The following is a 26,217-nucleotide window of genomic DNA, read 5'->3' as shown; positions in this document are numbered from 1 at the left end:
AAAGCAGCTCAGGCACAGCCACCTGTCCTAGATTTTGACTCTGCTTGGCACCTGGGAATGGGAGGTGGGAGAATGGTTCCTGCCCGTCTTCTGGCCAGGCTCACTTGCTTTCCAGCTGCTTGGGTGGGGAGGGGCCAGGGCAGGGGCCACACCTGTGTTCTGGTGTCTTCTCTCATGCCATCAGCTTTGCAGTGCATGGCAGTGAGGCGCAAGACGGCTAAGGGAATCCAAGCAAAGCCTGCGGTCTCTGTGTTTCTATGATTCCCTCCCGGCTCTGCCTCCCTTATCCTGGGCTTGAGGCAGGAGCAGAGAAGGGCTGCTAAAGCTGAGAAAATTTCAGAAACAGTTCAGTTAGAAGCTGTGTCTACACAGCAGGTGGCCCCTCTTCCAAGACCCCCATTGTCTCTGGGCCTGGAGGCTCAGCCTGGCTGTGTGATTGTTGGCCCCTGCTGCTCTCTTAAGCACACAATCATTCCCTTAATCAACTTGAGGCTGCTCTGCTTGTTGTTTGGACCTTGTCCAAGTCATGGCCCCAGGTTCCAAACACCCCAGTCCCTGCCTTCCTGCGCTGCGTGCCCACGGCAAAGGTGCTGGCCTCTGGCTGACTCTGCAGTGGACACTCCCTTGGGAAACTCTCCCTGTGGGCTCCAGGCTCTCCCCCCTTGCCCATCCTCTGATCTTGCTCACTCCCCTTTCTTTCCTCTCTATTTGCAACTTGGTGACTTAAAAAAAAAAAAGATTAAAAAAATGTATTTGAAAGGTAGAGTTAAAGAGAGAGAGAGAATCTTGCAGTAGCTGGTTCACTCCCCAAATGCCTGCAGCAGCCAGGATTAGGTCAGGATGAAGCCAGGAGCCTACGATGGTGTAGAGACCTAAGCTCTTGGGTCATTTCTGCTGCCCTTTCAGACACTTAGCAGGGAGCTTCACTAGAAGTGGGGTACCTGGGACCTGAATTGGTGCTCTGGTCTGGGATGCTGGCATTGTCGACCTCGGCTTAACCAACTGATGCTGCTGACCACACCTGAGCCAATTCCTCGGAGTCTCCCTCTTGAACTCTGGTTTCCTCTCTCCTGCCAGTTTCCATACCTGTACCCTGCCCTAGTTTGATGACCAAATGATTTGTGTGAATCTTGGTCTTTGATGTGACATATTTCCATGCATAAACAGGTGGAGAAGGGAAAGCGAAACCCTTCGTTGCCAATAAAAGGCTGATACTGCAGGCGCCTGCAGACAGACCATCTACTGGAATCAGGATGGCTTCGGTGAGTCCCCAGACACAGCACTAGCGGGAAAGGGTTCGACTGCGTGGGTCCCAGTCTGCTGGTAGCTGTGGCATATTCTTAGGCCTGTGGCCTGGCTCCCTCAGGGCACAAAACCTTGGCCCTAGGACATGAGCCCAGAAAGCATCTTGGTTTCACCTGCTGTGAGGTTTGGATCCAAAGAGGCTGGGGAGGGGGCAGTGGCACCCACAATGTCTGGAGCTGAGACGATCTGAAGCCTGGATCCAGGAGATTCTTCCAGGTCTCCCACACAGGTGCACGGACCCAAGACTTTGGACCATCTTTCACTGTTTTCCCATACCACAAGCAGGGAGGCAGATGAGAAGCAGAGCAGCCAAGACACAAACTGGCATCCATATAGGATCCTGCTTGAAAATCAACTGCTGAGCCATTGCTCTGCACATTGTTGTGGTTTTTAATCAGGTTTCTTGACTGCAGTTGATCTAGAATGTGCCTAATTCCTGTTCTTTATTTACCAGCTTTGGAGAATAGAATGGTGATTCCTCTGCATGATTCAGTGATGCCTTGTGAATTTTAAAAATATTGCTATGTACATCTGGGTTTGAAGGTATTTGAAGGATGCATTCCATGTGTTACTGTGAGTTTCTGATAACTCAAAATAATCCTCTCTTTGATCAAGCTGATTTTGGGGGGATGATTCATTTTGATTTTATTTGTAAGAGAGAGAGAGGTAGGAGAGAACAAGCTCTTCCATCTGCTGGTTCACCTCTCCAAATGCCTGTTAACCTGGTTGAAGTCAGGAGTCCAGAACCCCATCTGGGTCTCTTGTGACACGGATCAGAGTACTTGAACCATCAACTTCTGGTTCCCAGGAGCTGGAACGGAGAGCAGAGATGAGATCCAAGTCCAGACACCCCAAAAATGGGATGCTGCTGTCCTGGATGTCTCTTGTCTCCGGTGCCCAAATGCCCACTCCTCTAGGTGGCCCTTGATGTGGCCATCAGTGTCTTGCCAGCTGTATCGGATCTCAGCTCCCAGTCAGCGGTCTTTGCATCACCCAGCCATGGTTTAGCTTCCTGATCAGGGTGGACCTGACCCCTGTGGCTTGGCTCAGCCTAGTCAGAGGGTGGAGTGGTAATTGCTGACCTCAGAGTAGTCCAGAAATAGAACGCTTGTGCCAAGGGCAGCATTCCTTCTGCTTGAGCTGAAGCACGCTGCCCCATTAGGAACTGCAGGCACACCTGCCATCTGTCACCCTGCTTCTGGCCTGAGCCCAGATGTCAGCCGTCTCAGGTTTCCTGGGATGGTCTGGATTGCTAAGGGCACAAATATAGAGAGAAGGAGGGGCAGGAGAGAGAGAGAGAGAAGCTGAGAGAGCAAGTGAGAGGAGAGAGAGAGAGAGCTGGTTCACTTTCCAGATGCTCACAACAACATCCATGGCTGGGTCAGGCTGAAGCTGAGAGTCAGGAAGTCTGACCAGGCCTCCCACACGAGAGCAGGAACCCAGACACTTGGGCCATCACCTGCTGCCACCCAGGGTACACATTAGCAAGAGGCTGAGTAGCAAGCAGAGAGCTGGGACTTGAACCAAACCCTCTGATATGACAGGTGGACATCCTAAGGGCTGGGTTGCCCCACTGCACCACAATGGTTACCTCCACCAAAAGTAATGTAGACTTAACTGTTTGCTCTTCCCTTCCTGAGACCCATTCTGCTCCTCTTGAGGTGGAGCAATGCTCTTCTCCCCCAAAGATGCGATGGGGGACATGAGTTGAGTGTTCCACACTGGGTTTGGTGTTGTGGACTTTGCACATTGGAGCTCTGTGACTCACAGGAATGACCCAGGCTAACGTGTGTGACAGGTGGTCATCACTGAGATGTTTCAGGTGTCTCTTGCTGACACACATGCTGGGCACTTCAAGTGCGTTCATGCCCAGCTCATATGCACCATTTCTCACACTCCTGATTCCTACCAGCCATCCTTCTCCTAAGCATCTCCAGGTCCCCTGTGGAACACCATCATGGCCCAGCAGCCCTAGCAAGTGGAGGGATTCTTCCTGGTGTGGGGAGTGCTCCCTTGACCCTGTAGGCAATGAGCAGAGTGAGACTGCAATCAGAGTCAAGAGTCCTTACAGGTCAGGTTCTAGAATGTTCTTTTCAAAGCTTCACTCCTACCTGTCTCTGGCTTCTCTATTGTAGGTTTCTCAGACACCAAAAGAAGGAGATCTAATTGAGATTTTTATCATTGGCTTTCAACACTGGGCTGTCTATGTGGGATGTGGCTACGTGGTCCATATGGTTCCTATAGGTAAGGGTTCTCCTTCTAATTACACTAACCTACATCGGGAGGGAAAACAGAGACAGGAGAACATGCCTTTCCCTGCTGGGTGTATCAGAGGCTGCCTGTTCTTATCTGTCAGTTGGTGGAAAGATGGTTCTGGACCTTTGTTCATTTTGTGGGGGTGAGTGGTTCAGCCCCAGCCAAACCTTCTCTACCTGCTCAGCATCCCCCATATGCCCCAGAGCCTACATGTTGGTTGTTCTGGAGGAGTAAGCCACAGCCAACAGCAGTCATTTCCTTCAAGCAGTCCACCCAGGCTGGCTGTGCTGTGTGATGGAAGCAGAACGCAAGGGAATCCTGGCTGCTCTGCTCACAGACTGACTTGGAGCACGTGGCTGCACTCTGTGTGGAGCCAGGATAAACTTCCATTCCTCCCAGGAGCAGGTGCAGGAATGGAGAATGGTGGGCCCTGGAAGCCACTCACCTGCTGAACGGCAGGGACCCGGGTGAAATAGATCTCCCCTGTATGCCCTGGGCTGCTACACGGCAGGTGTGTGCACACACGTGTATGTATCTTTGAGAGGTTTATTGCACACTGGAAAGAAGAATTCAGGACTGAGGGGACTTCAAGCTGAAAATGGCAAGAAGCTTGGCTTGGAGCAGGCATAGCACAAAAGAAGAAGTATAAGGGATCTTTGAAAGGCTCAGGGAATCCTTGGATAAAAAAAAAAAAGAAATCCACGCATAGTTTGTTCATGGTTTGTGTTTCCCATGAACTTTTTGAAGACTCTGCACACATTGTTGCCTGATTTGTTTGGGAATGAGAGATCGACATTCAACCAAGGTGAGGAGTGCTGGCCAAACATCTTTGTAGCTGACTGGCTACAAGTTGTGGAAGATCCTGTTCATGTGAGAGTAGCTTTGCTTTGTTTCTGTGCAGAGCCAGCATTTTGGGGAGAAATCAGGATGAAGTTATGTGACTTTGGGAGTTTGGCTTGAGGCTATATTCAAACTGTGCATTCCATTTTGGTTAATTTTCAGAAATACATATTCAAATGTACTTTTATTTCTTTTTTCAATTTATTTATTTATTTATTTATTTGGAAAGGCAGATTTCTAGAGAGCAAGACAGAAAGAAAGATCTTCCATCTGCTGGTTTATTCCCCAAATGTCTTCAAGGATTGTGATCAAGCCAATCTGAAGCCAGGAGCCAGGAGCCTCCCCTGGGTCTCCCACATGGCTGCAGGGTCCCAAGGTTTTGGATCATTCTCCACTACTTTTTCATGTCATCACCAGGCAACAGGACAGGAAGTAGAGCAGCTAAAACAGGAACTGGTACCCAAACAGGATGTTGGTATTTGAAGAGAGCGGATGAGCCATCATGCCAGCCATGAGGCTGATGAATTTAAAGCAGTCATTAGAGAAACTTTTATATGGAGGCTGGAGTATCAGCTATGTGTGTAGCAAGGAGGATGGCTCTCAGAATTCAACCTAAATTATTATTTTTTAATTATTTTTTGAGAGCATGCACACACACATACAATCAAGAGCAAAAATATCCTCACCTACTGGTTCATGTCCTCTGGGCCTGCCAGGAAAGGGCAGATGGACCCTAGCACCCAGGGAGGACCCAGCTCTCAGCAGGACTGCTCAGTCTGTGGCCCAAGGTCCATCTGCCTCCCACTGGTAGCTTCAGGCTCAGTCACTAGCCATTGTCTCACTTTAGCTTCTCAGCAGCCTGGGTAAAACTGGACAGGCAGGGTCCTCCTAGTACAGATGAATCAGAAAACTGGAGGCTTGGATGACACAGCCCTCAGCTACCTTGAAGCCTTCCATTTAGAAGTGATAGAACAGGGCCCTGGGGCAGGGTTGGGGGACGAGTGGGACAGGGCTGGCTAAGGTTGATGGGGAGTGAGCTAGGATTTTGAGGGTGGGCCTTGGTCATGCTCAGGGGTCCTCTTTCACACTATTGCAAATGTCCCCTCATTTGCAGGTGCTTGCACTGTGCTGGTCTTGGTCAGGGAGCCAGTGACTTTTCTAGGCCGGTGATGGTGACTTAGTTGTCTACCAGCTCAAGCCCTGATTGTTTCAGAAATATGTGGACGCACCTGTTCCACAAAGAAACAAGACCCCTGGGCCCCTGGTGACTTCCCAAAGAGCAATCCAGGCTTCAGTTTGACCTGTTCTTGAATTTCAGCCTATGCAAGATGGACAGATCCTTGGGGATGGGGCCAAGAGCAGTGAGGCTGCCTCAGCTGGAACCTGCTCTCAGCCCTGGTGACCCCACACTGGGCTGACATGATGGTTCCCATACATCAATTTGCAGGAGCTCGGATATCCAGTGTTGTGTCTCCCTTGGCTGAGAGAGCCATAGTGAAGATGGAACTGCTGTCCAAGGTGGCTGGGATGTACGAGTACCGGGTCAATAACAAGCATGACGACAAGTACGAGCCACTGCCTCCCAACATGATTGTCCAGCGGGCCATGGAGAAGGTGGGCAAGGAGGTGCCCTACTCCCTGACCCAAGACAACTGCGAGCATTTCGTGAACGAACTGCGCTATGGGATCCCCCGCAGTGACCAGGTGTGTTCTCATTCAGGGTCCCCCTGACCCAGGAGCTAGACCATGTCTTCACGCCAGGCTCTGGTCACCTGCCATGACTGGGCCCGGGGTACAGCAGGGTTCATGCACAAGACAGCAGAGAAGGACTTCTCACCCTTGGAACTGTCACATTCTGATGGGGACAGTGATATGAGAGTGGATGACCCCAAATCAAAGCAGATGGACGTGATGGCCAAGGAAGGGAGTGGTAGGTCTGGCAAGGCTGTGTTCCCCGGGCAAGCCAAGTCTCTGCATTTATTTCAGAGATGGGCACAGCAGACTGGATCCTGTCCCGGGGTGTAGTTTACCAGCTCCTGCTATAACGTCTTCTTCACATTAGGATTTCACATTCAGCTCACTCAGCCAGTGAGAAACCTCTCTGTGCAGTTTACACAGGATTCTTCTCCTGGTTACTGGGCAGCTTGCAATGGCAGGGAGAATGCCAGAGAGAGAGGTTCCAGGACGCTCCGCTGTTCTGGGCACCAACGTAGGAACTCCCCATGGTGCATAGCAGTGGTCCTGCTGACCAGGACTGCCCTCATTAGGTCTGAGCAGGACTAGGGTATGTGCTTACTGGCTGGGCTTTCATTAAAGGTACTTCCAGATGTTGTTGCTAGGTTTGAGTTCAGGTCCAGAACCAGGCAACCACACAGAATAAAGTTCAACTCAAATGAAACTTTATGGGGAGTGCTCCCAGGTGAGGTTCATTGGTTCAGCACAAGCAGTGGGCCAGGGAATTCGTGACATGGTTATGAGGAGACAGCAGAGATAGACAGCGGTGAGAGAAAGAGAGAGAAAAGGAGTCTGACATACTGCTTCCTGGTGGGAGACAGCCCCTACCACGTCCACATTGGCGGGTGACCCTGTGAAGGAAATGGCCGCCCAGGGTTTACAGCACTGGGCTTTTACACATTTTAGGTGTGGGGGATGGGGGCGTTTGCAGCTCCTAGTTTATGCGTGCTTGTGACATGTTGTGATGGTGGATATTGGTCTTATGCACAGACTCAGCATCTGCATCATTTCTGGATGGGAATATCTGCTTGACCTTGGCAAAGATGGCATTGAGGCTAGGAAAGCTCTCTTGTGTTGTTTGTGGACAGAGGGAGGCAGGAAGGAGAGAGAGCAGTGGAACCCGGCCTGCTACTTGGTGTTCCAAGGTTACCGGGTGTTCCTGGCTTGGGATAACTTTCTTGGTCTTTTGAGTCACTCAGCTCCTTCAGGAGATGCTTCTGTTCAGCCTATCCTTCCAGTCTTTTTGATATTACAGTACTGGTAGAAGAGCAGCTGCTGTAGAGCGGGTTAGGCTAGGATGTGAATGAGTGGAGGCTTGTGTTGGCCTAGGAAGAGTTGGTTAAAATGTTGTCTAGTGAGGCCCTGAGAAACAGACAGGGTGCAACGAAGAAACAAAGTAGCCTGCATGGTGTGGCAAAGAAAAATGCTTTGATCATATAGTGTGTACGTTCTAGAACAGGGCTCTGGTCTGAGATAGTCCAGCCCACTTCTAGTCCTGTGTGCCCTCATTGCTTCCCTCTGCATATGGTAAAGGAGGAACCTGCAATAAAGCCAGGGCTCCAGCAGAAGGTAGCCGTGAGAGCCACAGTGCCAGCTAGCAGCACTGCCCATCTCTCTTTGCCATCTCCTCCCTACAACCTCTGAGTGTAACTTCCCTGGCCCCTTGCCTGTGCTGGACCAGTGAACCTCACCTGGGATGGCTCCCAGTAAAGTTTACTTTGAGCTGAACTTTATTCTGTGTGGCTGCCTGCTTCTGGACCTGAACTCAAACCTAATAGTTGTTTTCTTCCCAAGCACTAGCCTTGGAGCTGGGCCTTCTCTGTCCTTCCAAGGGTCATAGCTCAAGTGGGCAGGATGTGTCAGGGAGGCAACTGTCTTCTACTTCGTTTGTGCCTCGCCCTGGCACCTCTGTCCACTCAATCTCATGCTTTGCATTTTCTTGTGATTCTGACTCTGCTGAGCCCAGGCTGGTCCCCTGCCCCTGCCCTGCTCTCTGCCCACAGGCCTCTGTCCCAGCTCCCTCATCACTGGTTACTCAGGTGTCTTTGCAGGTTTCATGAAATGTTGTCTGGCCACATTCACGCAGGTCACTTGGAGATGGTTCTGCATGACCTTGAACAAAAGGGGCTGGCTGTGCCTGCTTCCATATCTCCGGCCATTCCTGCATTCAAATTTGTTGACATCTGCTGTTAGTGGGATTTTGTTCTTGTCAGTGTTTGTCATCAGGTTTCACCTTGGAAGGTGGCACTAAAATGCCTGCCACCCAGGGTGATGGGACACATGATGCAAAGGTGGGCCTGGGGCATGCCTGGCACTAGGCTGACCCAGCTATTCTCAAAGGCTCTCCAGATCTCTCAAACACTGGGTCTCGAAGGCTCAGGGCAGCGTGCTGAGGGGAGGGGCAGTCCATCTTCCCGTTTCTGTGGTTTCTCAGGGTTTTTGTTCCCTGCTTTAAAATGTATTTGGATGACATGTGGCAGCGAGGGAAGGGAGGTGAAAATGGCAGGGAAGAAGAGAAGGGATAGAGAGAAAGAGAGGTGAAGGGAGATGGGGAGGGAGTGTGAAGTGAGGGGAGGGGAAGGAGAGAAGAGGCAAAGGAGAAGGAGAGGGTAAGAGAGAAGGAAAAGGGAAGGGGAAGGGAAGTAGGAGAGGGGGAGAAACAGGAAGAGAAAGGGGAGGCAAGAGGAAAGAGGAGGGGAAGGAAAGGAGAGAGGCAAGGAGGGAGGAAGGCGTGCCCTGCTTCCTGTTTCCTCTGTGAGGGGGCACATAGGACAGGACCTGGCCGTGGGACAGGTCACAGGGATGTTTCCAGCCAGATCCCTGCCACTGAGCCATGCTATCTCTCTTTCACTGCAGGTCCAGAAAGCAGCCCAAAGCATGGGTATCTCGGGAGTACTCGTGGGTTTCCTGTTCATGGTTTTTGCAGGGACGAGAAGTCTGTCTGAGAATCACTAAATCCAAGGCCCTGCCCTCACAGCCTGTCCAGTGTCCCGGAAGCCTGCTGAGACCATCCAAGCTTGCTGAAATTTTGGCACACCTTCAAGTGTTTGACACAAGCATTGCCCACCCATTTCCTAACTGGTTAGGAGACCACCAATGGAGAACCCTTTTACCTGTGGGTCCCTGTCCAACAAGGAGAGGTCAGGGAAGGTTTAAAAGCCCAGGACCCTTCCTCAAACCTTTGGTGTCTCCCTCTCTCCTTTAGAGAGACACCCCACGTCCCGGCTTTCTCTCGGGAGATACTTTCCCCTTCCCTCTTTTTTTCCCACTCAGCTGGTCTCTGCAAATAAACTTCTCTGTCTGCGACCAGTTCCTGGCTTCTTATTTCTATATTAAGTGGCAGAAAGAACCCACTGAGCTTTTCTGCTAACACTTACCTAGTCAGTGGACGTCCGGCTTGCTTGATTGATTTCACGTGTTTTGTGCTGCTGGCAGCTTCGTAGGAAGCCTGTCTGTGGGAGGAATGCAGCTGAGGGTGAAGTCCCACTGTCAGGGACCTCACCCTTGTGCTCTTCGCACTCCCTTGCAGTGCACGAAGGAGAGCTTTTTGGGTCAGACTTGGAGGGAAACCAGCTCCTGTCCACAGGATAAGCTGTTGGGGTGTGAGTGTGCTGGGGTGCAGCCGGTTGATAGCTAGCACCTGCTTGCCGGGTTGACAGTAAGAATAGGGAGAAAATGAAGGTTTCGAAACCCCATCCTTCCTACTTCCTTTTGGTCATTCAATTGATTTGACAGCAGGGAAAGGTTCCAGAGCCTCAGCACACTCCTGCCTCCCACTGTGTCCTTATGTTAATTGACTACATGGAAATTTTTGCCTCTGGCAGCTGGCTTCCTGCCACTTAGTTCATTGAACATGTGGAACCTGTGTTTGTGCTGTGGGCCTCTCAAGTTAATGGGAGGATGAGAGCTTAAAGACCCCAACTTTGACCTGGATCTTCTCAGTGGCTCAGACAGAGCAGTGGACAGCATGTCCAGGTGCACATGGAAGATATGGCAGTACATTGGAGCCTTCAAAGGACACCTGGTACCATGCCAGAGGATAGGGCAAATTGATCAACTACCCCAACCAAGTGTTGGTAGTGAATACCTGTGACAAAGGAGTTAGACTGGGTAGTAGGCAGTTAGGGTATTCTGGGTCCCCAAGTCATCTTTTTTTTCTCAAATATACAAAGGTATTTTCCCCACCATGTCTTGGATTCACCACAGCAGGTCTCTTCCAAGGGCCAAGAGTGACATTAGCATATCAATTCCCCACCTGAAGTATCAGCCATTACCTCTGACCATTGCATGCAACAAATTTAGCATAATTTTATAATATAGTGAGATTATAATCCAAATTATTTTAAATGACAATTTTTGTCTCAATCCTTGAGAGTTTCAGGGATCCTACCAGAACCCTAAAAGTCATGGGACCTGGTTTAGAACACAGAAGAATTTAGAGGTCTAAATGAGTTAAACAAAAAGTACCTTTAACATTTAATTAAACATGTTAACGAATACTGTATGCTAGACCTAATCAATGCCAAGACAACACTGTAAACTGAAGATCAAACAACAAGAAAAAGTCATACAAACTGTTAGATTTGTTAGGTCTCTCTAAAATTATTTACCAGGAGAAAGGCGGTAAGTCACGGTGTGTCCCATCTTGTCTGTCATCAGTCACACGCACCCAATTCAGAACAAGAGCAACAACTTAACAACTCAAGACAAAGACAGAACTGGAGAAAGAGTATTAAAACAAAATCTAGTTTTTGTCCGGACAAAAATAATAGAACACCAACAATAACGACTAAATAAACATATGCACAATCACCAAACACATCAGAACAGAGACATGTAACTCTTAAACCCTTTACAATTTCCAACCTCTTCGACACACTTTAACCTGGAGATATTTTGTAAAACAAGTACTTAGGTTCATCTCATGCTTTAGGTTAATTTAACAGTGAATTTGGACCACTCTACATCAGATTATTTTTGTTAAATTACAAAACACGTTTCTTTCTTACTTTTTTCTTTCTTTCTTACTTTTCTTTCTTTCTTTGTTTTTTTTTTTAAATCAACCTTGCTTGAACTGCTTAATTCTCCGGTCAGCCTGTTCTGACCAACAGCGTTCCCCATTTGATGTTGAAGTTCTTCAAGCTCAGTGACCAATTTATTCCTGGAGAAGGCTGAACCCATTTTATCATCATTTACAAGGAGAAATTATCCACCAAGACCTAACTATACTTCAAAATAAATCTATAACCTAACTGTATTTCAAAATAAATCTGAAACCTAGCTATATTTCAAAATAAAACTCTCTCCTACCAGTTTAGGAAAGGCTTACAATATGTCCCACTTACCTTATTCAGCTGGCCAGCCTCCCAGGACAACCCTTCGTCGAATCCTCTTTCTCAATCTCAGTGGAACCTCCATCTGTCAGCAACGCCTGCATCACCCTGTACCCCAAGTTGAGCAGAGGGACTAGGGTTACAAAGAAGACAACACGCACTGGGTCATTCGTGCAAAGAGGATGCCACTTTATTGAATTGCAGTCTGCCTTTTATGCTCTCTGATTCCTCCCAGTATTTTTCCAGTGCTCAAGCAGCTCCTAAGACCCCCAGGGGCATCTTGATAAATGGGAAGCAGGGAAGCAGGAGAAGCAGGAACTTGCGGTTAAGCCAGGAGCTAAATGTATCAGGCCAAGACTGTCCATCCTGTTACACCTGGAGAAACAAGCTAAGCTGTGGAGTTAACCCTTGGGAGACCAGACCCTGCATTGCCCCAAAGCCAGATACCAGGGGGACAAGGAAATTCTTTTTGTCCTTGGAAAATCCCCTTTGAAGCAAACCCTTAAAAGGTGCTTTCCCCATCATTAATATGGGTCTCTTTTTCCACTTTTCCTCCTGCCACTATGGCAGGGGACTAAAGTTTTTCTCTCTTGCTTTTCCTCCTGCCACTATGGCAGGAGGTAAGGGTCCTGTAAGGAGTTATTTGAATATCCCACCCTGGACCTGGTGCCATTTCCTCTTCCTCACAGCTCTGGTCTAGCCATCCACCAATCAAATGCAACCCACCATTCCACCTGAGAATTCCACCCTCAATCTTTCAATCCCTTCCCCAACCCTGTCCACTCCTCAATCATCCCTAAGCTTTCAGCTGCAGGTAGCAATCCCCTGGGTCCTTGTTGTGGGCTAAGGAGTTGATTAGCACTCGTTAAGCTGAGCACTACAAGAAATGGGCTGGCAGCTGAAAGCACCTGGTCTAATGGGACTCATTGGCATCCTATTGCTTGGTTGAAGGGCCTGGGGGAAAGAGTATATAAGGAGTAATAAAGGGAGGCTCCGGGGAGACATCCAACACCACTGGTCTCCTGTCGGTGCCTCATCCCCAGACCCTCTCTGAGTCCTTGTTACTGGCTCTGCAGGCCAGAGCAAATGGCGCCTAATGTGAGGCACAGTACGGGGGATAATCTGATGGACCATGGAAATCTGGAGGCAAGTTTAGAATTTAAAAACTCTGGAGGGGCATAATTAATTTCATCCCCAGACCTTCTCCCCATCCTGGGGGTGGAGGGACAATCTGAGGGACCCAGAAATCCTGAGGCAAGTTTAAAAATTTTGCACGGGCATAAGTAAAACTTACCATGGGGCAAGAACTCGCTAAAATGCATATGATTAAGGGAAGGCAAGATCTGCTCCACTCACAAGGCAGAAGCTTAAGGCCTTGCAGAAGTTCGTTGAAACTGTCTACGATGTATTCCCATGGTTTGCTCTCCTTGTAGCCACCTTTTTCCTCTGGTGCTTGGTAAATATTGCTTTGTCATCCCATCAAGCGATGGTGCAACCCTTCCTTCAAAAATTATCTGTAAGAAGGGGGAGAGAGCCACAAACCAGAGCAAATAGGCAGAAGGAACTCCAAACCAGCGTAACAAAGAAGGAGCTGCGAACCAGAATAAGAAGGCAGAAGGGACCCCCAAACCAGGGTTAAAGGGAGAAGTCTGAACAAATTGCATGAAATAGATTTAGAGTCCTCTTCTGAGGAGGAGGAAGGGGAAGAGGATGGAAGTGAGTCTTCCAAGGATCCTCCACCCATAGAGGATATGCCCATAGAGTGTGTGCCAAGCAGAAATCACTTTTGGCCAGGCACAGAGCCCTCTGTGCTACCTGTGCCATCAGCAGCATTAAATCTGGGTACAGCTGTGAAAGATTTACAGGAGCAACTTCAGCATCTCTGTAAGGAGTTATTCGAATATCCCACTAGGTCTGATTTTCCACTTTTAGCTTTTGGGAGACTGGTTCTGTAAACCCCGGCCAGGTGCCATGTCTCTTAGCCCCTGGGCTGGAAGTCCCCCGGCCACTGGGCTGCGGGGGCCCCCTGTACCTCCGAGTCAGGCTGCTGGGCTGTTGCTGGGCTGCTGGACTTCAGATACAGGCGGTGTTTGGGGGCCTGGCTTGTCCCTTACGTAGGAGTGACGACCTTCTATGAGAGCCATCTTTTCCTGACCACTGGGTCTGACTGCTGGGTCGTTTTCATGGACCACTGGGTCCATTGTGGTAATCAGTCCTGAGTTTTAATCATGGGAGCTATTTTTTCATCACCAGTTCTCCCAACATCCCCTTACATTGTCTTCTAGCAAATTTAGAAACCCTTCAATTGGCTCATTATCTAAAATGTAAAACTCTGATACTTCTCTGTAATGTGGATTGGCCCCAGTATTCCCTAGCTAACTCTCCCAAGTGGCTGGTTAATGGCGCTTTGGATCCAGACATCCTCTGGAATCTAGCTTACTACTGCAGGCATTCAGAAAATGGGGGAAGGCCTCATTCACTCTTTCCTCTCAGTTTTCTGTCTTTTCCATAGTTTTCTAGCCATGAAGTAGGAAACCCCAGTGCCCTCTTCCAGGGCTCTGGCGCCACGTGCTTTCCCCACCTATTTTGTCATCTTTCTAAGAAACCCCCATCTTCTCCTCCATCTGCAGTCAGCCCCCACCCTCTCCCTCTGTCCCCCATCTTGCCTTTTCTCTCCCTGCCACCCTCCTCTGTCTGAAGGTCTCTGTTTGCTCTCCTCACTGGGTAGCAAAGATTTACTGTTTAAAACTTTTTTACTGTTTTAACCCTTGGCCTAACTTGTTCTCCCAGTTTCTTTTGACTTGACCACACCCAGCCATCCTAAGGGCCTAAATTTCTCTAGCTTTCCCTCCCACCCCTTAGCTGAGAGGGGTGGGGTAAGAGATAAGTGATTTAGCCTTTCTTTTTAAAAAAAGAGGAAAAGAAAAAATGCAACTTGTTCTGTAACTTAATGTAAATTAACAGTTATATATCAAATATTCTGGTATAAAGTTGTCCTAACCCACTGTTAAATTACTCCAAAGCATAAGATAAACCCATGTGCTTGTTTTACAAAATATTTTCAGGTTAAAGTATGTCGAAGATGGTGTGGGAAATTACAAAGGATTTGAGAGTTTTACATTATGTATGATTATGTCTCTCGGTTCTGAAGTGCTTGGTGTTTATGTATATATTTGTTTGGTCATAGTAGTCCTTGTTTTGAATTCAGTGTGCGTGTGACTGATTTTTAACTCATTTAGACTTCTAAATTCTTCATTTCTAAACCAAGTTTCCAGACCTTGGGATTTCCAGCCGGATCCCTGGAACTCTCAAAGACTGTGACAAAATTGAGATAATATAAATGTCATTTAAAATAATTTGGATATGATTGTCATTTGGGATAACTTAGATCATGGAAAGCACATTGTAATGTCACTTGTGTATATTTAGAGCAATGCTTGCCATAAAGAGGAGCAAATTCTACGTGTGAGCTTGTATGCTCTTTTAAAGTGAATGAATACTGGCATGATCACAAAGGTCCTTGGTAAAAGTTTCAAACGTGGCTAATGTATACTGGTGCTTATGCTTATTGGTCAAAATCTTTTCTAATTGTGAAGTTGTTCCAAGTTGTGGGATTATTTGTGTTCAACAATCAATTGATCTACCAGACATTTTAAGCTTATTTGACACGCTTCACAGTCATTTTTTTTTATTGTATTATGTGACACAGTTCAATATAGGCACTGGGATTTCCCCCACCCCTCTCCCAACCATCCCCCCATGGTGGGTTCCTCCCCCACCGCTGCACAACCACAGTTCAGGTTTAGTTGAGATTCCTTCATTGCAAGCATGTACTAAGCATAAAGTCCAGCATCTCATTGTCCGGTCAAGTTCAGCGGCTTCTTGGGGAGACCCTCCCTGGTCCGAAGGCAGAACCAACAGAGTAGAATCCCAGTCAATTAAAAGCCCCAACATAACATCAGCAACAATATATAACGTTAAGGGATAAATTGACAAAGTATTGAGCAACCAATTTGTCAAAATTGGATGCATGGTCTTAACTTCCTGTGACTATTTCAATGACAATTCAACAATTGAGGTGCGAAACAGTTTTAGGAAGGGTGTGCAGAGAAATCTTCCATACCTTGGTGAGGAGTACTTAATCCTACCTAGTGTCCTACCGTGTCCTACCTAGTAAGGTGTGTGTGAGTTCATGCTGACCAAGCCTTCCTTGTTGTTCTCTGCCTATCCATTCCAATTTGTGTGTGTGTGTGTGTGTGTGTGTGTGTGTGTGTGTGTGTGTGTGTGTGTTGGGGGGGGCGCTCTGGAGCGTCCCTCATGGTCATTGCAGAGAGGGTGGGGACTCAAAGTTGGAGCTAAGTAAGAATCAGAGATAGCATTCCAGTCCCCCGTGGTCTCTTTGGCAGTTGGGATGTAGTCCTTGGCGCCCATACTGATAGCCTGTGGTGGGGATCCGGGAACTCCAGGTTTGGGATACAAGCCTCCTCCTGTCCACCTGCTCCACTCTGTTGGTCCCCCACTGCTCTGTGCACATGACCTCCTGTTAATAGGTTGTCAGGGTCGCTCTTGATTCCCCCTATATGTCTTTGTAGTTTTACTGTTGTCTAATGTTGTCTTGAATCTATTGTCTACAAGTTACCTGTTATGTGCTTGAGAGGTTACACTGCACAGATTCCTCACACGTTCACAGGAGATGGAAGGTTTCTTTGCTCTCCCGCCCAATTTCTGAGTAGTAAAAGGTTTTGAAAATATATTTGGTTATACAATTTTAAAAACACATGGGTTGAGACCATATTAGGTCATATTACCCAAAGCCCTGAGGGTTCATCATGGAACATTCTAATCAGCAATCATAGAAACCAAAACCCAGAGGTCCCTGGCCGGGAGGCCAGCAGGCAGAGCCTACCTCCAAATGGCGCTCCAGCAAGCCTGATACCGGCTCCAGTCGCGCGCATGGTAGTGGCCACGTGCGATCCAGGCATGGGACGCTACTTGTCCTGGAGCCTTCCAGCCCCCATGCGGAGGCTGGAAGACTCTTTCGTTTTCTTTTTGCACCTGCTTGTCGTTTCCTGTTTTGCGCCTGTCGGGGCCTGGGTCTCACCTTTCCACACAGGTAGTGGGAGATGAGCTGAGGCTCCTGGGGGCTCTAGGCGTTGAATGTCACCCATGGCTATGGCCAAAGCCTGGGCGATATTCAACCAGCTCTAGCCTTCACAGTCATTTAACAGTCATTTAAAAACTCAAATATTCAAACTTACTGATTTTTGATATTCCCAGTGAGGCCTCATAAGAATGTCAAAAAGAACGTATCTCGTTTTGTAGATGACCACTGATTAGGCTGTTTGGATTTTATCAAAAGGTGCTGTTAAGATGTGAAGTGATATAAACTTTATGTCGCAGTAACGAAATGTTAACAGACTGCTATTGACACAACTGTCAAATATCACTAAAGTCTAATGAATTTATTGCATTATTAGTCACAGTTGTTATCCTAGTGAACAAGGCCTAAAAGCCTAAACAGTAGAAGTGTGTGTAAAGTCCTACAGATGGTTCCACAGTGTGCAGTGTGAAGTAAATAGATGTTTACATTTGTTGTTTCTAGGTTCCAATAGATACTACTGCACCCATTGCAGATAGAGCTAAAGTTAAACAGTAAGCTACAGGTTCCAACTGAAAGCATCTTTAATTTGGGTTACTGAGAACAAGATGTAATTCTAAAAACTGGTAACTTTAAACCATTTTTTAAAACTTAAAATTATTTTTCAAAAAGCTGTTACAAAACCTGTTTTGTTTATAATGTATGTTACCTGGTATGCATGTGCAGGTTTATGTGCCAAGCTATGTAGTCTTCGAATTGACTTATGGATGAAAATGTTCATAGATGAGAATTGCTAAACTAAATCTCTTAATTTTGATTTAAATAATTCCTTGAGATTAGGGCCACAGAAAAATCATCCAGCTTCTTAAAATGCTTGAGGAATGACTTTGAGTATATTCCATTAGATTCTATGTAGAGAATAAATGATATATAGATAACAGATTCTTAACTGTCCTGACTTTAGGAAAGAGCTTTAGAGATTTACAAATGGGACCTAAAAGTGCCCTGATATCCTCTTAAAGGGGTCACCATGGTCTTTTACCTCAGAGACCAAGAGGGGATCCTGTGGCAGAGCAGGATGAGAGAGGTGTGTGCTCCTGGTTCCACTGAGACTCCCAGAGGACTCCCAAGTGCTCTGCATTGCAGAAGCAACGGACAATGGTTATGTGGTCCACCTGCTCAGTTCAGGTAAGCCTGAATTGTTAACCCACCAGCTTGGCGTTGAGAACTGTGAACAAAAGCATTGTTTGGCACTGATACACTGATTCCATTCTTCTCAGTGTGATGATTCCCAAAGCTTTTATTTTCTTAAGATTAATTTTGTTTTCATTGGAAAGACAGATATATAGAGAGGAGAGAAAGAGAGAAAGATCCTCCACCTGCTGCTCTGCTCCCCAAGTGGCCACAACGGCCATAGCCAAGCCAATCTGAAGTCAGGAGTCAAGAGTTTCTTCCGGGTCTCCCGTGCAGGTGCAGGGTCCCAAGGCTTTGGCCTGTCCTTGACTGCTATCTCAGGCCACAAGCAGGGAGCTGGATGGGAAGTGGAAGAGCCGGGACATGAACAATCACCCATGAGGGATCCTGACACAGGAAAGGAGAGGACATCAGTCAGTAGGCTACCATGCTGGCCCCAAAGCTTTTATTCTTTAAACACAAGAAGTGCACTGCATCTCTTGACAACTCTGTTGTGTCCTGAACTATGCCAGGAAGTTAAGAAAGTGAGAAGAACTTGCTCCTTTGCCTTCGGGTCACCAAGGTTCTACAGGATAGAGTACAATTTCCAGGTTTCTGGAATTGATTCAAAACTTTGTGCCACAACTTTTCGTCCTTGGTCATCTTACTTAATTTTCTGATTCAAAATTGGTTCTGGGAAAAGGAGAAGGAGAAAGAGATTTGCTTCTTCCTGGCAAATATTCAGAAATTAAAAATTCTTTGAGTCAGACTTGTGGTTAGAGACTCACAAGAGATAAATATTCCTATACTGTACTTGTCTACAATCAAAAGAAGTTTACACAACAAAGATGCCTGGCAAGAAGTGATTCACCAAGTCAGTGAAGGTGCCTGCCTAGAGTGGAATGCCACAGGAGCCATTCTCTCCGATAAAGCATTGCATTTGTTGCTATAGGAACATGTAGCTGTGTTAAGTAATTGTGCCTGTATTAACTTGAACATGTTAAAGAAGTGGAAGAGGAGAGTAGGAAGGGCAAGGCAAACTCAGACGTCAAGAGCGGAGCCATTGTGTCCTTGCTCCTCCTGCTCCTTCCCCTGGCCTCTCTCCCCATGCTGCAGCATCTGAACGTGTGTCTGTCTGTGAGCCCAGATATGTTATCATCCTTCTCTGGCAGCAGAAGCACCAAGCTGTTTGATCATCCACAGGGCAAGTGAAGTGCCAGCTCCTGGAGGGCACGTACTCGGTCAACAATTACTTGGACAACAAGTACCGCCCAAAACCCGCCGAAGAGATTGTACAGCTGGCGAAGGCCAAAGTGGGAACAACTCAAGACTACTACAAGTCATCAAATGGCGAGGACTTTGCCATTGAGCTGAGATACAGCAAGCCCCCCAGCCAGCAGTCAAAACCACAGGTGTGTTGTGGGGGAGGGTGCAGGGGGCTGCATTTTTAGAGGCGGGCAACTGTGAGCACACACCTCTCATGTTCGGATAGCAGGACCGGCCGTGGAAGAGTGTGCCTCGTTGAGATGATGACTGTCTTCAGCTGCTTCATGGCTGGGCCCGCTGGGACCCAGAGCCCTGGTTAACTTCAGGCTGTGAACACACTTGCTTGGTTGCCACAGTCAGTTCTGTTTATCCAGTGAATACCCACTGTTTTCTCTGCTTTGAAAAAAATATTTTGTTTTTTGAAAAAAGTAACATTTATTTAAAAGAGAGAGAGAAAGAAAGAAATCCATCCTTCATCATCCGGTCTCTTCCCAGAAAGCTATAGAAACCAGTGATGGTCCAGGCTAAAACAGGGAGACAGGAGCTTCATCCAGTTCTCCTACATGGTCTCCTACACAGACACCCGTGTACTTGGCCATCTTCTACTGCTTTCCTAGGTACTTCTTAGGGAGCTGGATCAGAAGTGGAAAGCCATTTCTAATACAGGGTACTGGCTCTCCAGGTGTCAGTCTAATTTTATGCACTACCACACTGGCTCCCATCTTCTACTCTTTGATGAGCATTTTCCAATGTGGAAATTTTTCCCAAGACTCCTCAGCATGGTGTGGGGAGGGCTCCCTGTCTGACCCCCAGGAATAACTGGCTGAGATTGTGGCTCTGGCACTGGGTAGAAAAGCTGCACAACCACATAACCAAGGGAGACTTGCTTTGTTATTCAGAAAGCAGAGTGAGTGCCTGTGTGCCATCTGCTTGTGGTTTGCAGTGAGGTTAAGTGGGTGAGAAAGAGTTGTGAAAATCAGGAGGTGGTGGTGGAGTCAGAGCCACTCTGCCTGACCTCAGTTCCTCCCCTCACCCTAGGAGAGGCACAGATCTCTTACCCCATTCTATGGGAGAGGAAGCTGAGGCCACCAGGGTTAGAGATAGATCCCATTACTCTTAGGTGGGCGTGTTGCATACCCTGCCACCTGCCCTGATGTATACAAGTCGGCGGCCCCTTCTCCTCCAGTCCTTGGTGCTCTCAGCTGCTGGATCTTTCCCAGGTACTGAGCTGCCTGTGGTTTAGGAGACCTGGGCTTGAAACCCCAGTCAGGCTGTGACCACGGAGTGTTGGGTTGCTTCCCACACTCCTCTCAGCCTTTCTCTTCTTGGTGCAGGTAGAGGGGTTCCACAGAGCACCCAGAGGGCTTTACTGCCCTGGACAGAGTGTGGGGTCTTTGCATCAGGCCTCTGCTGCAAGCCAAGTTCCTGGGATGTCCTGTGGGTTGTCAGGAAGAGTCTGTCCTGAGGGCAGGTTCCTTTCTCCCTGGGGGATCTCAGGTGATCTCTGGATGGGTGACACCCAGGCAACAGACAAATTGTTTCTGGTGAAAGGGATGCTGGGTAGTTGAGAGGGATAACAGTGCCATGTTCCCTGTGTGACATGCACTGTTCTACTTCACAGAGTATGAGCTCTTTTGCTGGGCTTGCAATAGGCTGCCTATTAAAAATACTTTTGGGAAAATTATCCCAAAGTTTCAGCAAAGAAACACGAAGAAAGCACTAGTCATCCTTGCCACACAGCACTTCCTCTTGCCACCTGCTTTGCTCTTTCTCTTGTTAGTGAATGGAATGTGGTTTAGCTTCCAAAGAATCAGATGGCTGAATGCAATGATCCCTGAATGCAATATTCCTGCTGCTCGGCTGTAGGCTCATGAATCATTGGGAAGGAGGCAGATGCAACAAATTGAGTCCTCCATGAACATTCACCACAACACTTCTCTGGCAAGACTGCTGATGTCTTCATTTCATTTCCCTTCCTTTTACTACTGGATTAATAGCGATTTCCTTACTATGTAGTGCTGAGCTTAAATGATCAGTAAAAATATTCTCTGAATGTTACTGCTGCCATGCTGAATTACTGACCCCACATCTTCTGCAGGAGTTGCATGTCCAGCTCAGAACATCAGCCATCTTCCCTCCAATGCCTCCTTTTGGTCAGTCCTCGTTGGAGGAACAAATGTTCATGTGCGACAGAGTTTAGGCTTAGGCACCTGTAACTACTTGGTGAAGCTGCATCAAATGTGTGTTCCAATTGTAGTGAATTAAGGTTCATGAGTTATCTGCCTCACACATGTCTCCTGGCTGTCCTCCAGCATGGGTCAGCTGTGGTCTTAGAGGGCCAAAGCCAGCGAAACCTTCCATGTAAGCTTTCTACTCCTGCTGTCGGCCACCATGCTGCCACCTCTGCCATCAACACCTCCCCCAAAGACAGCAGCCTCTGCAGGAAAGTATCACCCTGCTCAGCCAGGGTCCAGGCACCAATGCCATGTGACCTCAGGGGAAGGGGAAGACCTTCTCTTACACTGTGTGTCACACTTCCCAGCTGCTCTAGGATCAACCCATGCCTGGAGCATCCAACAAGGTGAAGATCAAGTCCTTTCCTGGGAAACACTGGATCTTCCCATGAACATTCTTCCCCTTCTTTGTGCCCAGGTTCAAGTTCTGAGCACTCCATGCTCCCCTTCTTTGTAACAATAACCACATTTGCAGTTTGGTTTTTATTCTGTATTATTGTGATATCTATCCACAGTTTCCCCTAGGAATTGTCATTGGCAATACACTCATGAAATAAGTAAGATGTCATTAAAAAAGAATATTTAGAGAGCACAATAGAGAGATTTGCATTTTTTGCTCAAATTGAAGTGATTAAAATCAAATCTATTGCTTTAAGGAAATTCAGGCTCCTGGAATATGTGAGACAGTGAACTGAGATTAGTCAGCCAGAATCAGGGAAAGGAGTTCAGTCAGCGTTACTGACAGCAGCCATGTCAACACAGAAATGCCATGTCAACCCTCTTGCCAATAGTTGAGATCCAGATGCACTGCTAAGAAGGAAAACACAGGGGTAGGCATTTGGGAAACAGCTAAGCCCTTGCTCAGCTAAGTCCTGCATCCCTTGTGGGAGTGGCTGGTTTGAGCCTCAGCTCCTCCACGTGGGATCCAGCCCCCTGTCAATGTGCATGCTAGGGAAGCAAAAGGTGCTGGCTCCAGCATGTAGCTCTGCCACCCACATGTAGACCCATGCTCAGTCCCAGGCTCCTGGTTTCAGGCCATGAAGCCAACTGCATAGAACACTTTAAGTCATTTTAGAATGCTGAAGAAAATCATCAAAGAACAACTCTGATTGTACAAAGCTGCTTAGAATCAGGTGGCAACAACTACAAACCCAACACAAGCAAAGCTTCTGGGAGTGAAAAACATTGTCACTGCCATGCATGTATCCTGGTCCACAATACGCAGGCTGAACTGTACCCAGGGAGCTGTGAGCGATCATGAGTGAACTGAGAGATTGTCCCAAAGCCCGACACATGACAAAGAGAAACATAACTGATCCACTCATGACACAGAGAAGATGAGAGACACAGCTAAGGACCGAGAGTCACCATCCACACACATAGACGCTGTGGAAGAGGCAGAGGAAAATCCCAGCTCACAGAGCATCCCAGGCACCGACAGCAGACATCAGGGCACATCGCACTCACACTCGTCATGGTGAACTTGCACAACAGTGAGGACAAACAGCCAACACTTTGATAAGTAGGACACAGAGCACCACAAGTGACAATGACACTGAGAGCTGATGCTCATTAGCCACAATGGACAGAGACAAAGATGTGACACATCAGTCTAAAAAACCGAGAGGTAAATTTCCCAAAGAATCATGTGCATGATAGCCCAATGCAGATACTCTCACAGGAACAGTAGACAGTTTGTTTCCTTTCCTGCCCCTGATCAGTGGGGAAACCTTCTTAAGTCACTTAAGCTGTTTGATACCCAGTTTTTCCATCCATAAATAGGCAGTAGGTGACCAAGTCTGGTCTAAATCACAGGGTTCTAATGAAAAGGAAAATTGCATGAAACCTAGGAATCCCCATTGTCAGATGAGCTCTGTTTTGGAGCAGTGGATCTTCTTTTAGCCCTTGGCGTGGTCCAGGCCAGCATTTGCTATGCATGTGGCACAGAAGCTCAGAGAGGGCCTGTACTTCACCACAGCTCCTCAGCAGGGCTCCTGTCATTATACACCTGCCTCTGGTTTGCTCCAGGCTGCCCCTCCTCATTTACCTCATCTCCACAAGCACAGATTGCTTGCTGTTCTCTCCTAGCATGGCCCCATGCTTCTGTCCCCTGCTCTCAGCTGGCAGGTTGTCACTCCTCGCCAGGAGCTGAATTGGCTGGTGGCCTTCTGGAGTCCCAGGTGTGGGCTCCCTCTGCTGGGATTCTGGCCACCTGCAAAGACCTGCTGTTGTCTCTTCCAGGACACCCCCTCCACTTCCATGAAGCTCTTGACTCCATATTCCTGGCAGGATTCTGATGGAGAACTGGATCTAGTTTCTTTTTGGCCATATAATGACTCTCTCTGTGGTATTTTTCAGAATTAGACGTGAGTCCAATGTATTTGTTGGCTGACCCATAGCTATTTACCTACACACTCACACACTGCTGTCATTTACTTCCTTCTGAGCTAATAGAGCCCTTGATGAGGCTGGTGTCTATGTGCAGCAGGGATCCTTCCATTGGATCTGATGCTTCCCTGTCGGTGGTCCAACCTCTCAGGGTTGCTGCATCTTTGCCATGATAGGCTTGGTGTAAATAGATTAGTGGTTCTGGTCAATGAAGGATGTGAGCAAGTAATCTGAGGAATATGGAGAAGATTTTTTTTTTCTCCAGTGATAGGGTGTACCCTCTGTTCCTCCTATTGTCCCTTGCCAGGTGTGATGAGTTTCTTACAATTTTTGTGCCAGTGGGCTGTGTAGGTCACACTGTACTTATCAGAATATTTGATAGGATGAGCCCATGTCCTAGTTGCCTTGGCAAGCTACTGAATCCAGCAGCTCAGGAGACAATGAATGTCTGGGTTGTGGACTCTATTTGTGGTGTTTGGGTGAAGAGTAAAGTATGATCCAGGCATCTAATAGAGTGACCAGTGATGAGTGCTGGGTTGGCAGGCCATGCATGGAGCACAGGACCCTAGAAATAGGAGGAACAGAGAAAAGGGAACAGAGATCAGGCTCCATTGCCTGGGGACCAACTGGAATCTGGGATGTGACACCCCCAGTCTCAGGGAAGGGAGACTAAATGTGGTAGTAAGCAGTGACTGTCTTAGGATCAGCATATGGAACTGGCAGAGAGAACTGATTTGTGACTGAGGGATTGGGGTAAGTCCTCTAAACTGCCAGTACTGGTGAATGGGCAGGCAACTCGGTCTACTTTGTCACACCGACAGAGTATTGCACTCAGTGATGTGAGTCCTTCTCAACTGTCAGTTGCCGCCTCCCTTGTTGGGGGCTGCATGTTTGCCACAATACCTGGCATTGGTCCTACCACTCTCAGTGTGGCCTTGGGAAGTTTCCTGCTTCTGCTTTTTGAATGAGTGAATATCCAGAGCTTGAGGAGGGACTAGGAAGCAGAGGCTCCCCAGGAGCAGCTTGTCCTAGACAACCACGATGAACAGACAATGTGACAGGGTCTGAGGAAACAAATAGGAGCAAGAGAAAATTGCAATGGACCCTGGTGGGTCACATGGAGAAGTGTTAGGGTTTGGCAGAAGGCAGAAGGCCTGGGACGGTGTGGGAGGAAGGGCAGTGGGCCAGGGCCTTCACTGAGCATGTGCAGGGAGGAATATGTGGGTCAGGGTAAGCATCTTGGGCATTGAGTACTTAGGCAATGTCCATAGGTTCTAGGCCACACTGGATGTCCCTGGTTGTGTAGTACCTGACACTGGTGTGGGCAGGGAGATCCCTGGTCTAGAATGAGAGACTGTGGGAAGCAGGTGGTTGTGGTGTTGCCTGTGAATTTGTTCCTTTGCACTAGAGAATTGTGCTTATGGGTGAGTGGTTTGCCTCCTCTAAGAGTCTGATAGTCCTGGGAAGGGTAGTATGTCTGTGACCAAAATGTGGGCACAAAAAATTAAAATCACGGCACAGAGCCATAGGGCAGAGCTGGCATCCAGGCTAAGGAGTGGGTACAGTAGCCAATATTTCAATGTTGCCTAGACTGGGTCTGCTTCTACAACATGGAGAATACCTCTTGTGTAGTGGTGCTTGCTGATGCTGCCTGCAGGGGTGTTTTGCCTTGTATATGTGTTTATAAGTACAATCCTATACATACTCCTGGATGCACACACAGATATCATGAGACCAATGCATTCCAGGGGCAAACCCTATTCCTAACTACTCTGTTAGGGAGTCCTCTAGAGACCCTTCTAATGGAGTTTTCCCTCCATGGTCATTGTGGGTAGTTTGTGGGCAGCTGTATAGCTGAGTTGAGCACCCCATTGTAGGTAACTTCTATTTGCTGGAAAGCCAGCTATTCTCTCTGGTTCTTGTATTGCAGTCAAGCGAAAGCCCACAGCCTGGAGACATCATTGAGATTTACCGCGGAAGCTACAATCACTGGGCCGTGTATGTAGAAGATGGTTATGTGGTCCATCTGCTCAGTACAGGTGAGCATGAGTTACTAACCCATCAGCTAGGCATTGAGAACTGTTAACAGAAGCACCATTCATGACTGGATTTATTGGCTTCCATTCCTCTCTGTGTGAAGATATTCAAAGCTTTTATTCTGTAAACAGTAGGAAGTGCATTCACCTGTTGAACTCTGCTGTATCCTGAACTAAGCCAGGAAGTAATATAGGGAGAAGAAGTTTCTCCTGTGCCAGGTTTCTGAAAATAATTCAAAACTGTGTGTTGTGACTTTGGACCCTTGCATATTTAACTAAACTTTTCTGTGTCAAAATTGGTCTGAAAAATGGACAAAGAGGTTTTATCTTGAATTAGAAGCAATTACATATAAAAGAATGAGACTTACTTATTTCTGGCAAATATACAGAAAGTAAAAAAAAAAAGTCTTTGAGTCAAATGTGCTCTTTGTAGCACAAGAGTTTTTGTAATGTACTTGTCTATAGTCTCGAAGAAGCTTACACAACAAAGATGCCTATCAGTAAGATAAGCAAGTCAGTTCAGGTGGCTGCATAGAGTGGAATGCCATGGGAGT

At 47.6% G+C, this 26,217-nt stretch overlaps 1 protein-coding gene and 1 non-coding gene across 2 annotated transcripts; one reads left to right on the top strand and one right to left on the bottom strand.

The window, feature by feature from the left end:
* Positions 1-2,162: 2,162 nt before the first annotated feature.
* On the top strand, positions 2,163-9,090 carry LOC121157558 (phospholipase A and acyltransferase 2-like). Its single transcript, XM_040981844.1, has 4 exons — positions 2,163-2,206; positions 3,452-3,555; positions 5,843-6,105; positions 8,992-9,090. The coding sequence occupies exons 1-4, from the start codon at positions 2,163-2,165 to the stop codon at positions 9,088-9,090; spliced, it is 510 nt and encodes a 169-aa protein (XP_040837778.1).
* Positions 9,091-16,546: 7,456 nt separating this feature from the next.
* Positions 16,547-16,671, bottom strand: LOC121157673. The gene has a single exon (XR_005884093.1). It is a non-coding gene; the product is annotated as a small nucleolar RNA ACA64 (small nucleolar RNA).
* Positions 16,672-26,217: the final 9,546 nt, after the last annotated feature.

Source organism: Ochotona curzoniae, unplaced genomic scaffold, assembly GCF_017591425.1.
Source record: "Ochotona curzoniae isolate NIBS_2020 unplaced genomic scaffold, NIBS_Ocur_1.0 contig_3527, whole genome shotgun sequence".
Taxonomy (NCBI): domain Eukaryota; kingdom Metazoa; phylum Chordata; class Mammalia; order Lagomorpha; family Ochotonidae; genus Ochotona; species Ochotona curzoniae.
Note: the sequence above shows the minus strand (reverse complement) of the source record. Positions and strands in the feature narration are given on the sequence as shown.